Raw genomic sequence first — 12,049 nt, 5'->3', positions numbered from 1 at the left:
ATTTCCTTTATCCATTGACTCATTGGTGGACACTTTGGTTTTTATCATGTCTTAGAGGCTATTGTCAATAATGCTGCCGTGAACATAGAGGTGCATGTATCTTTGTGAGCTGTGCCTTTTTCAGATAAAAACCCAGAAGAACTGTCTGATTGTGTGGTAGTTCTGGGTTTAATTTTTTTGAGGAACCTCCACACTGTTTTTCACAGTGGCTACACCAATTTACCTTCCCACCAGCAGTGCGGGAGGGGTCCCTTTTCTCCACATTGTCACCAACACTTGTTATTTCTTGTCTTTTTGATAATAGCTGTTCCAGCAGGTGTGGGGTGATATCTCGTGTTTCTGGTTTGCATTTCCCTGATGATGAGTGATGTTGAGCATCCCTTCTTGGGTCTGTTGGCGATCTGTGTGTCTCCTTTAGGATGATACCTGTTCAGGGGCGCCTGGGTAGCTCAGTCGGTCAAGTGTCTGACTTCGGCTCAGGTCGTGATCCCCCGGTTATGAGTTCGAGCCCCACATGTTAGGCTCTGTGATGACAGCCCTCTCCTCTCTGTCCTTCCCCCACTCGTTTGTGCCTGTGTGTGCGTGCTCGTGCTTTCTCAAAAAATAACATGTTAAAAAAAAATACCTGTTCAGATCCCCTGCCATTTTTTCCCACTGTATCATTTGTCTTTGCGCTCTTGAGTTGTATGAGTTCTTCGTATATTTTTGGACATTAACCCCTCATCAGGTAGGAGATTTGCAGATATCTTCTTCTGTTCACCAACGCATCATGCTTTCGCAAACAGCCGTTGCCCTGGCTGTATACAATCCTGGCAAAATGTTAAAGCTCAAGTAGCAAATTCGGGATAATGGTTACCTCTGGACAGGGAGGCAGGGGCGTGAGAGAGGGCTTCATTGTGATCTGAAATTTTTCTTTAAATTCAGGGCTGTGGATGGATGTTCATTATATGATACGCTATCTGCTACAATAAATACTTACATTTGTTTATTTTGTAAAATATTTTGAGAGCGAGCGAGAGAGCGCACACACACGAGTTGGGGAGGGGCAGAGTGAGAGGGAGAGAGAGAATCCCAAGCAGGCTTCACGCTGATGGGGCTCAATCCCACGACCACGGGATCACACTCTGAGCTGATATTAAGAGTCAGGCGCTTAACCAGCTGAGCCACCCAGGCGCCTCTGTTTACATTCATTTGTTATGTATATTCATTTATTATTTATATTTAGCTCCTTGTGCATAGGGGCAAAGGATATTTGGGAATGGATTTCTTAGGCCAGAGGGCATATAGACTTTTCACATTCCTAGGTATTGCTGGACCTCTCCCCAGAGGGATTATCTCCTTTCTTACTAGCAGGTGCATGCGAGTTGATGTTGGCCCCCATCTTTGTCAACCCTTGGTAGTATCGTCCAGGCCTTTCTCTCTCCGCCCAGGTCGCCAGAAAAGACGGGAGGGCAGTGAGGGAAAAGGACAGCGAGGTTTTAAAATTAGGATAACAGTGGCAGCTCTGAGGAATTTCCAGTGACGTTTGTGGGAAAACCATTTGCATTTTTACTCTGAAGTGGAAGACTTTTTTTTTTCCTTCCCTGTTCGCATTCTTAGGAAATAAGTAGAATAGACCAATTAACAAACTAACGTTCTAAATGTTCACTTGCAGTCAGTTATTTTTAACTGTTTTAAACAGCACGGAGCATTAGGTTTATTCCTCTTGCTTTCCTCAAAGTTTCGAATTTGCTAAAATGAACTGAAAATGTGACACAGCTTTCTGGGTAAGGATTGATCAGAACTTGTTTTTGCCACTCGAATATGCATTTTGTAATGGGCAAAGTAAGCTATGGGAGATGTGGTTTACCTTTTAAAACAGCTAAGACACGGGACACCCGGGTGGCTCAGTCGGTTGTGCGTACGCCTCTTGATTTCAGCTCAGGTCATGATCTCACAGTCGTGGGATTGAGCCCCACGTCGGGCTCCACACTGGGCAAAGAGCCCGCTTAAGATTCTCTCTCTCCCTCCCTTTCTCTCTCTCTCTCTCTCTCTCTCTCTCTCTGCCCCTCCTCCTCCCCCCCCGGGTCAAAAATAAAAAAAACAAAAACAAGAAAACAAGACAAGACATAAAGAGTAACGTCAGCCGTTTTATGTTGTCCTTTGCATTCACAGGTGGAAAAGGAGAAGTTCCATAAATCTCAACATTGGGGCTTTTGCAACAATGTGAGGATGCTGGTGAGTGAAGATAACCCTGGAATAGGTGGAAAAGGGCTTCCTGGGCAAAAGATGAAGCCTAAATACAGTGACTTCCCTAAAGGAATGGGAAGCACCGTGCCATCCTGGATAGCTTTTGACAAGCAGGTGAGTCACCTGACATTGGGAACCATGCAACCTTAACCGGTTACACATACGAAATAATAGGTATTGAGAAAATGAGAGTCCTTAATGTAAATGCTAAGGCTAGTTCTTTTGAAAGGACACATTCAAGAACAAAAGTACCCTTGGGGCGCCTGGGGGGCCTGGTCGTGAAGCGTCCGGCTCTTGGTTTCTGCTCAGGTCATGATCTCTCGGTCCGTGAGTTCGAGTCGCACATCTGCCTGCTTGGGATTCTCTCCCTCCTTCCATCTCTTTCCCTCTCTCAAAATTAGTAAACGTTAAAATAAAGGGTAAAAGTACCCTAAACAAACAAAAGTTATCCCTGCTTCTCTTTCTGACCAGGCACACTGGTTGCCGGTGAACAGTGTTCACCTTCCTTGCCTGATGCTTATCAGCTTTCCTGTCCTCTCCTCTCTGTCCCTCTGTGGCCACTTAGAGTCCGGTCAGAGTGTCACTTTGGCTCAGTGAGTTGCCGGTAACTAAGTCATTTTGTTTGATTTGAAATGTGCCATCAAATAGCCACAGAAAGATGTCTTCTCTTTTCTGCATATTAATTATGGTTCCCCCTCCCTGAGAACCAAAGGGGGACATGGCAAGAATTCTAGAAGTGAAGGAAAAAGGTGCCCTTATTAGATAAGAATCTGAACTTTTTAATGTGTATGTTTGTACACATAACACACACACACACATAATGGCGTATTGATCACTGATCGAGGCAATCCATTTGAATATCTTAAAAGGGACGAGGATCAAGGGGCGGCGGTGGGGGGGGGGGACACAAGGTGACCAGTTATTTCCCATAAGGCAGCAGAATGGATATGTTGTGTTTATCACACAACCCTGTGTCATGGCCTCCTGTTCTGTTCTCCAAAAAGGGACCCGTTATTAGATTATTTAGGGTCCTGTAATTAAAAAATAATTCAGGACTAGATAAAGAATTCAGACCTTAATATGCTTAGTTTACCGGGTAGTTTTTTTAGCAGCCTTAGCATGGATTAGTTGGCAGTTCTTTGATTCCAATTAAAATGTCTTGAAATTTGGTAAAAAGTGACATATTCTGTGTCATCTGTGTTAGAGTTGATCAATTAGAGCACTTTTTTTTTTTTTTTTTTGAAGCCCAGTTCTGACACTTAACGAAGATTTAACAGACTGCAGGGGAGGCTTCTTTCCGGGGAAACCATCTCTGCTTTGAACATGAACCATTATTTCTCTCTTTCTCTCTCTCTCTTTAAATGTTTTAAAAAATTATTTTCCGTCCCTGGCCCAGTGCAGGACGCAGAGTTCAGAAGCGATTTCTGGGCTAGCTTCCCAGGACGGATCATGCATGGTTCCCTGTTATTATCGATCTCCTAGGTGTTTGCACATCATCATTCTGGAATATTTCATTTGCAAGGGACAAAGAAAAATTTCTCTTTTTTACTTCTTGTGTCAAAAAGTGGGTATTGACAGTAGTTTAATCCACTACTGAATAAGTAATGCTGTAGGTGGCAATATATTAAACTGTTCTCTTGCACTGAAAGTAGAAAATTCATTTTATTTCATGTTTTTCTCAATATTTAATATGTGCCTTTCAAACCTATTTTGCAGCCCTTTAATTACTTATAAAATTATGTAGAATATTTCATGAAGTTGGAATAATTTTAGCTTCAAACTACTTGAGAAAATGAAGAGCTTGCTCATTTTAGCCTAACTAAATGCAACATAATTCTTTCAGTTATTTTGTTGGTCAACTTCAATTAAATATTCATTGAGCTTTAAATGAGACACGAAGACTATGAAATATTTACGTGCTCTGATGAGATTGTGAACTACAGACTGGCTCCTGGTTAATACCCAGAGCAAATTATAAAGCACTTTCCACACTCGTGGCTCAACAAAACAAGTCAACACCTGTTAATCATTTTTCTTAAAAATGAGACATTTTTCGCTCGTCGCCAGTTTTTCTGCTAGCTTTTAATCATTGCAGTTTATCTAGGGTTACATTCTCAAACCACAGAAAGTAGAAATCAAGGCAGTTCTTTGAAAAGTGTATTGAAATCTGATGTTTTTTTTAAGTGTATTTCTTTCAAGGGAGACAGAGACGGTGCGAGCTGGGGAGGGGTAGAGAGAAAGGGAGAGAGAGAGAATCCCCAAGCGGGCTCCACGCCGTCAGCACAGAGCCCGATGGGGGCTCAGACTCACGAACAGTGACATCGTGACCTGAGCCGAAGTCAAGAGTCAGACGTCTCACCGACTGAGCCGCCCAGGCGCCCCTCGATATCTAATATTTGTAATAGATGCCCCTGGCACCCACCCGCCCAGATCCATGTGTTGCGTGTTGCTCTTGGCCAAGGAGCATTGGCATCAGTACCCGGAGAAACCTGGACGGTTGCACTGGCCCCTTCACCACAAGAGGAGGCAACAGATGACTGATGATTGGTCAAGGGCAAAAAGATGAGCTGCTTCGGGGCGCCTAGGGGGATCAGTCGGTCCAGCATCCGACTTTGGCTCAGGTCATGATCTCAACAGCTGTGTGCGTTCGAGCCCCACGTCGGGCTCTCTGCTGTCGGTGCAGAGCCCGCTTCAGATCCTCTGTCCTCCCCTCTCTCTGCCCCGCCCCGCTGCGCGCTCCCAAAAAACAAACAGATGCTCAAAAACAAGACCAAAGTGAGCCTCTTCGAGGCCGGACAAGTCCGTAGTGTGGATTTAGGCCCCTGCCCCTTTGTGTGTCAGGCCAAGGCTAAACTTTACGTGAGATTGCACTCTTGCTTGGCTCATTTCCCTTCCCTTGGGTGCTCCTCTCACTCTTCAGACGTGTCTCCTAAGAGTGTGCCCATAATAAATCACATGGGCCTAACTCCCTGTTTCAGGCCCTGCTTCTGCAGAGCCCAGCCTAAAGACAACATTCTGGGTTTTATCTGTGCTGCGGGCTCCGAGCTGTCCGCACAGAGCATGACGCGGGCCTCAAACTCGGGAACGGGGAGATCATGACCTGAGCTGAAGTCGGACGGTTAACCGGTTAACCGACTGAGCCACCCAGGCGCCCCACTCTCCCCTTCATTCTTACGGAGGGAGCACCAGTTTTCTCCCGGCTGGAGATGTGTTCAGCTGCCCCAGGCTTCTTGAAGCCAGGGCTGGCCGGGCGACTCGCTTCTGGCCAGCGATAGATGGGATGAAGATTTATTGGGGAGGGCTCCTGGGAAAGTTATTTTTCTAATTAAAAGAGGCCCAGTGGATCTGTTTTTCCTGCTCTGTGTCCTACCTTTGTTTTCCTGTGTGGAACTAGGACATAATTCTTCAGCCATCTTGTGAGCACAGCAGGTATTAAAGGAGCCTAGCGCCCTGCTGGCACCATGGAGGCGCGGTTTCAGGCCCGGGCTGCCCCTTTCTGGACTTCTTTTGTCAGATGTTCTCAACCCAGGGAGGCCTCTGCAAATGTGTGGAGATGTTTTGGGTTGTTGAGGCAAGGGGGGCCCTTGCCCCGGGTGCAGAATTCAAAGAGCACCCCAGACCTCAGGAATCAAGAGAGATAATATTTTAAGGGACCGTCTTGAGGAAGCAGAATTAACGCCCACATTCACGATGAACAAAATAGCAATATTTTATATAAAGACCGGCTCAGTAACCGCCATGCTGTAATACCGATTCCATCTTTCTTTAACATTTCGGCATCCTGATGTTTGGTTTCTCGTGGAATTCTTGCATTCCTTTGGATGTTTTAAATCGCCTTGCCCTTGGGCAGTCCGTGGTCCAGAGGTGCTGCTGCTCTTAAGTAGCTGGGGGCCAGCTGTGTATTTTACATCCTGCAGTATGGGGAGGGCAGCCCCAGACTGGGGACAAGAATGGTCTTCCTAACACGCCAGTCCTGCTGCCACTGAGAAACACAGTCCTGCTTGCCAGAAACCCCTGGCGTTCGTTGGCGGGATTTATGCAAATGGCCAAAACGGTTTTGTGTGATACCGCGCCCGTGCCTCCCCGCCCCCACCCCCCACCCCTAAGACTAGCTATTTCAACTGAATTCGTTTAAATTCAAGCAAGCACATATTCACCCACGCCAATTAGTGCCAGTCGTTATCCCAGCACCTCCGCGAGGAAGAAGCAAACGTGGATGATTGCTCCCTATAGATGAGGAGTCATTTGTAAGAAGCAGGCAGGGACCAGGGTTCTGAGGCCGTGTGTTGGAGGCACTGGAACTAACTACCTGTGTGACCGTGGCTTCGTCACTTCGCCTCCGAGTCTCTGTTACTTTGACTGTAATGAGAGCCTGGGCTGGCTGATTACTTTTTTATTTTTTTAAAAAGTTTATTTATTTTGAGACAGAGCAAGCAGGGAAGGGGCAGAGAGAGAGAGAGACAGAGAGACAGAGAGACTCCCAAGCAGGCTCTACACAATCAGCACAGAGCCCGATGCAGGGCTGCAGCTCACAAACTGTGAGATCATGACCTGAGCTGAAATCAAGAGTCGGACCCTCAACCAACTGAGCCATCCAGGCGCCCCTGACTGACTCATTTCTAAAGCCCTTTAACCTCCGGCGGTCCATGCTCAAGACTTTTTAGGCTTAGTGTGTGACATGTCGTCTGTGACTCAAGGCAGCTTCTGCTTGTTCATCCTAGAACTGAGCCCACATCCTGGATCTCCTGGCCTGGGGTTCTTTCTAATGGCACCAGGTGCCTACGTTACTAATTAAAGTTTAGCATTTAGTAGTTGACGACGTGTTGCCGTTGTTCTTGTATATGAGCTACCATTACTTGCTTTTATGAAAAGTCAGACTAGTTAGAAATACTCCAATGACTGAATGTTTTTAGGACTTTTGTCTGGGTGTTAAGTGCCATTTGTCGCAACTCTACAATTATGCCCTCATTTCTTTTCCTTTGGCAGTGGCTCCTAGTTAGCCTAATTGGTTCGCTATTTTGCAAATGACTCTATTATGGTAAGTGGCAGGATAAAGGTTGATCCTATGGGGATGCATGCATTTCAAAATATTATTTCATTTTTTCCAGCTCTTGTAAACATAATCATTGTAATCAGAAGTACGGACCACAGAATTAAGATTTTAATAGCTTTGCATTCATGGACATGGGGTTTGTGGTACGCTGTGTGTGAATCTTTACACTTCGAACAATATAAAAATAAATATTTAAAACACGATCTCTGTAGCGCCTTGATTTTTTTTTAAAGGTTTAAAATTTTTACTTTTTTATTGACGTGTAGTTGACATATGATTTGTTGGTTTCAGGTTTACAACATAGCGATTCACCAATGATATATATTAGGAAGTGATCGCCGTGGTAAATCTAGCTACCATCTGTCACCATACAGAGTTGTTACGATATTCTTAACTATGCTGTAGATTACATCCTGGTGTCTTATTTATTTTATAATTGTATTTCTGTATTTTAATCCCCTTCTGTATTTTGCCCATCCCTCTACCCACCCCCTCCCCTCTGGTAACCACCATATTATTCTTTGTATCTATGAGTCTATTTCTGTTTTGTATTGTTTGTTCATTCGTTTTATTTTTTAGATTCCACATATAAATGAAGCCCTACAGTATTTGCCTTTCTCTGACTTATTTCACTTAGCATAATGCGTTTTTGTCCATCCATGTTGTTGCAAATGGTAAGATCTCATTCTCTTTTATGGTTGTATAATAAATATTCCATTATATATATATATATGTGTGTGTGTATGTGTGTATAATGGAATATTTATTATATATTTATTTATATATATTATATATATTATATATTAATATATAATTATATATTATATAATTATATATAATATATATATTTATATTATATATTATATATGATTATATGTAATATATATAATATATAATAAAATATATAATATTAATATATAATATATTAATATATATTATAATTCTATAATATATTATGTAATTAATTATATATTATATAATTATATAATCATATATATTATAATATATAATTATATATATAATATATATAGTCTATAATATTAATTATATATAATATATTATATTATATATAATATATTATAGACAATATATATAATATATTATATAATATATTATATGTAATATAATAATTATTATATATAATTATACTTAATATAATATGTATTATATATTATATATATTGTATATTATATATATTATATATAATATATATATTATGTATATATATGTACACACATATACACACGCACATACACACACACATATACATATACACACATATACACATATATACACATATATATGTGTATATATACATACACATATACACATACATGTATATATACATACATATATACACACACAGACACACACAGACACACATAGACACACACACATAGACACAGAGACACACACAGAGACACACACACACAGACACACAGACACACACAGACACACACACACCACTTCTTTATCCATTCATCCATTGGTAGACACTTATGTTGCTTCCATATCTTGACTGTTGTAAATAATGCCGCAGTGCAGTGAACATAAGGGTGTGTATATCTTCTCAAATTAGTGTTTTCTTCAGATTAATAGGCAGAAGTGGAATTGCTGGATCATATGGTAGCTCTAATTTTTAATTTTTTGAGACCCCCTCCACACTGATTTTCATAGTGGCACCATTTCGCATTCCCACCAACAGTGCATGAGGGTTCCCTTTTCTCCACATGCTCACCAACACTTGTTATTTCTGGTCTTTTTGATAATAGCCATTCTGACAGGTGTAGAGTGATATCTCATTGTGGTTGTGATTTGTGTTTCCCTGACGATTGGTTATGTGAAGTTCTTTTCATCTGTCTGTTGGTCATCTACATGTCTTCTTTGGAGAAGTCTGTTCATGTCCTCTGCCCATTTTTTCGTTGGATTGTTTTTTTGATACTGAGTTATGTGAGTCTTTCATATACTTTGGATGCTAACCCCTTATCAGTTATATTATTTGCAAATACCTTCTCCCATTCAGTAGGGTGCCTTTTTGTTTTGTTGATGGTTTCCCTCACTGTGCAAAAGCTTTTTACTTTTATGTGGTTCTGTTTGTTTATTTTTGCTTTTGTGGCCTTTGCCTGAGGAAACCCAGACTGATGTCTAAGAGCTTATTGCCTGTGTTTTCTTCTAGGAGTTTATGGTTTCTGGTCTTGCATTTAAGTCTTTAATCAACCTTGAGTTTATTTTTGTAAATGGTATAAGAAACTGGTTCAGTTTCTTTCTTTCTTTCTTTTTTTTTGTTTTTTTTTTTTTTGCATGTAGTTGTCCAGCTTTCCCACCACCATTTGTGGAAGAGATCATCTGTTTCCCATTGGATATTCTTGCCTCCTTTGTTGAATATTAATTGACTATAAGCGTGGGTCTTAGTCACATGGGTTTGTTTTTGGACTCTATTCCACTGATCTATGTGTCTGTTTTTGTGCCCGTACCTTACTGTGTTTTGATTACTACAGCTTTGTAGAATAGTTTGAAATTATGCAGCTTTGTTATTCTTTCTAAAGACTGCTTTGCCTATTCAGGATCTTGTGTGGTTCCATATGTATTTTAGGATTATTCTAATTTTGTGAAAAATGTGCCATTGGCATTTTGAAAGGGATTGTATTGAATCTATAGATTGCTTTGGGTGGTATGGACGTTTCAACAATGTTAATTCTTCCAATCCATGACCATGGTATGTCTTTCCATTTATTTGTGGCATCTTGATTTTCTTTCATCAGGGTCCTAGTTTTCAGAGTTTACCTCCTAAGTTAAATTTATTCCTAAGTATTTTTTTCAGTTTTTCAATTAAGTGTTTAATTTCAATTCCAGTATAGTAACACATAATGTCATATTCGTTTCAGGTGTACAATATAGTGACTCAATTCTATACATTACTCAGTGCTCATCACAACGAGTGTGCTCTTAATCACCTTCACCTGTTTCACCCATCCCCCCACCCACCTCCCCGCTGGTAACCATCAGTTTGTTCCCTATAGTTAAGAGTAAATTTTGTCTCTCCCTCTTTTTTCCTTTGCTCATTTGTTTCGTTTCTTAAATTCCACATATGAGTCAAATCATGCGTTGTCTTTTTCTGACTTCTTAACAATGTACTCTCTGGCTCTACCCATGTCATTGCAGGCATTTTTTTTTTTTTGGATGCAATTATAAGTGGGATCATTTCCTTCATTTCTCTTTCTGACAGTTCATTATTAGGGCATAGAATGCAACAGATTTCCATCTACTGATTTTGTATCTTGCACCTTCACTGGACTTATTTATTCCAATAGTTTGTTTTTGGTGAAATCTGTAGAGTTTTCTGTGTAAAGCATCCTGTGATCTGTAAATAGCAGTTGTAATTCTTCCTTTCCAACTTGGATGCCCTTTATTTCTTTTTCTTGCCCCATTGCTCCGGCTAGGATTTCCAAAAATGTGTTGCAGAGAGGAGGGGGGAGTGAGCACACTTGTGCTGCTACTGATCGTAGAGGAAAAGCTTTCAGCATTTTACCATTGACTACGATGTTAGCTATGGGTTTGGCATATGTAGCCTATAATGTGGCATATTATGTTGATTGATTTGTGGATATTGAATCATCCTTACATCCCTGGACTAAATCCCACTTGAACTTAGTGTATGATCTTTTTATGTATTGTTGAATTTGGTTTGCTGATGTTTTGTCAAAGTTTTGCATTTACGTTTATCAGGGATTCTGGCCTGTAATTTTCTTTTCCTGGGGTGTCTTTGGTTTTGGGGTCAGGGGAATGTCGGGCTCACGGAATGAGTTGGGGAGGGTTTCTTCTTTCATTTTTTTGCAATAGTTTGAGGAGGATATTAGGTATTCATTCTTCTTTAAATGTTTGGTAGAATTAACCTGTGAGGCCATGTGGTCCTGGACTTTTGTTTGTGGGAGGTTTTTGGTTTTGCTTTGTTTCGTTTCTTATTTAATTTCATTACTAGGGATGGGTCTGTTCAGATTTTCTATTACTTCCTGTTTCAGTCTTAGAAGATTGTATGTTTTAGGAATTTATCTGTTTCTTCTAGCTTGTCCCATTTGTTGGCATAAAATTGTAATAGTCTCTTATGATTTTTTGTATTTCTGTGGTATATTTCTCTTTTATTTCTTTTATTTATCCCCTCTTTTTTTCTTGATGAGTCTGGCTAAAGGTTTATCAATTCTGTTTATTTTTTTAACAAATCAGCTCGTAGTTTCATTCATCTTTTCTGTTGTTCTTTTTAGTCTCTATTTCATTTTTTTCAGCTCTGATATTTATTATTTCCTTCTTTCTACTAACTTTGTCTCCTTCTACTTTCTTTGCCTTCTGTTAATCATTGTTTCAAAGTCTACTTTGGGGGCGCCTGGGTGGCTCAGTCGGTTAAGCATCCGACTCTTGGTTTCAACTCAGTTTAGGAACTCACGGTTCCTGAATTTGAGCCTCACATCCTGCTGTGCGCTGAGAGTGCAGAGCCTGCTTGGGATTCTCTCTCTCTCTCTCTCTCTCTCTCTCTCTGCTCCTCCCCCCCCACTCTCTGTCTCTCTCTCTCAAAATAAATATGTAAAATTTAAAAAAGTATTTTGTCTGATGTAAGTATTGTTACCCCAGCTTTCTTTATGTTTCCATTTGCATGGAATATCTTTTTCCATCCCTTTACTTTCTAAAAATTTTTTATTCTAGAGAGAGAGATAGACTCTAGAGAGAGAAAGAGAAATGACTCTCGTCCATTACTTTCTTCTTCTTTTACTCTCT

General features: G+C 40.8%; 1 protein-coding gene across 2 annotated transcripts in view; it reads left to right on the top strand.

Moving 5' to 3' along the window:
* Positions 1-12,049, top strand: part of EFHC2 (EF-hand domain containing 2) — a 200,531-nt gene that overhangs the window by 22,999 nt on the left and 165,483 nt on the right. For both annotated transcript variants that reach the window (XM_053202258.1, XM_053202257.1), the window contains exon 2: positions 2,155-2,343. In XM_053202258.1, the coding sequence (XP_053058233.1) occupies positions 2,155-2,343 (189 nt within the window). The remainder of the gene's footprint in view (positions 1-2,154; positions 2,344-12,049) is intronic.

The sequence above is a fragment of the Acinonyx jubatus genome, chromosome X (assembly GCF_027475565.1).
Source record: "Acinonyx jubatus isolate Ajub_Pintada_27869175 chromosome X, VMU_Ajub_asm_v1.0, whole genome shotgun sequence".
Lineage (NCBI taxonomy): Eukaryota > Metazoa > Chordata > Mammalia > Carnivora > Felidae > Acinonyx > Acinonyx jubatus.
The sequence above is the reverse complement of the archived record's forward strand: the minus strand, read 5'-3'. Positions and strand labels throughout refer to the sequence as shown.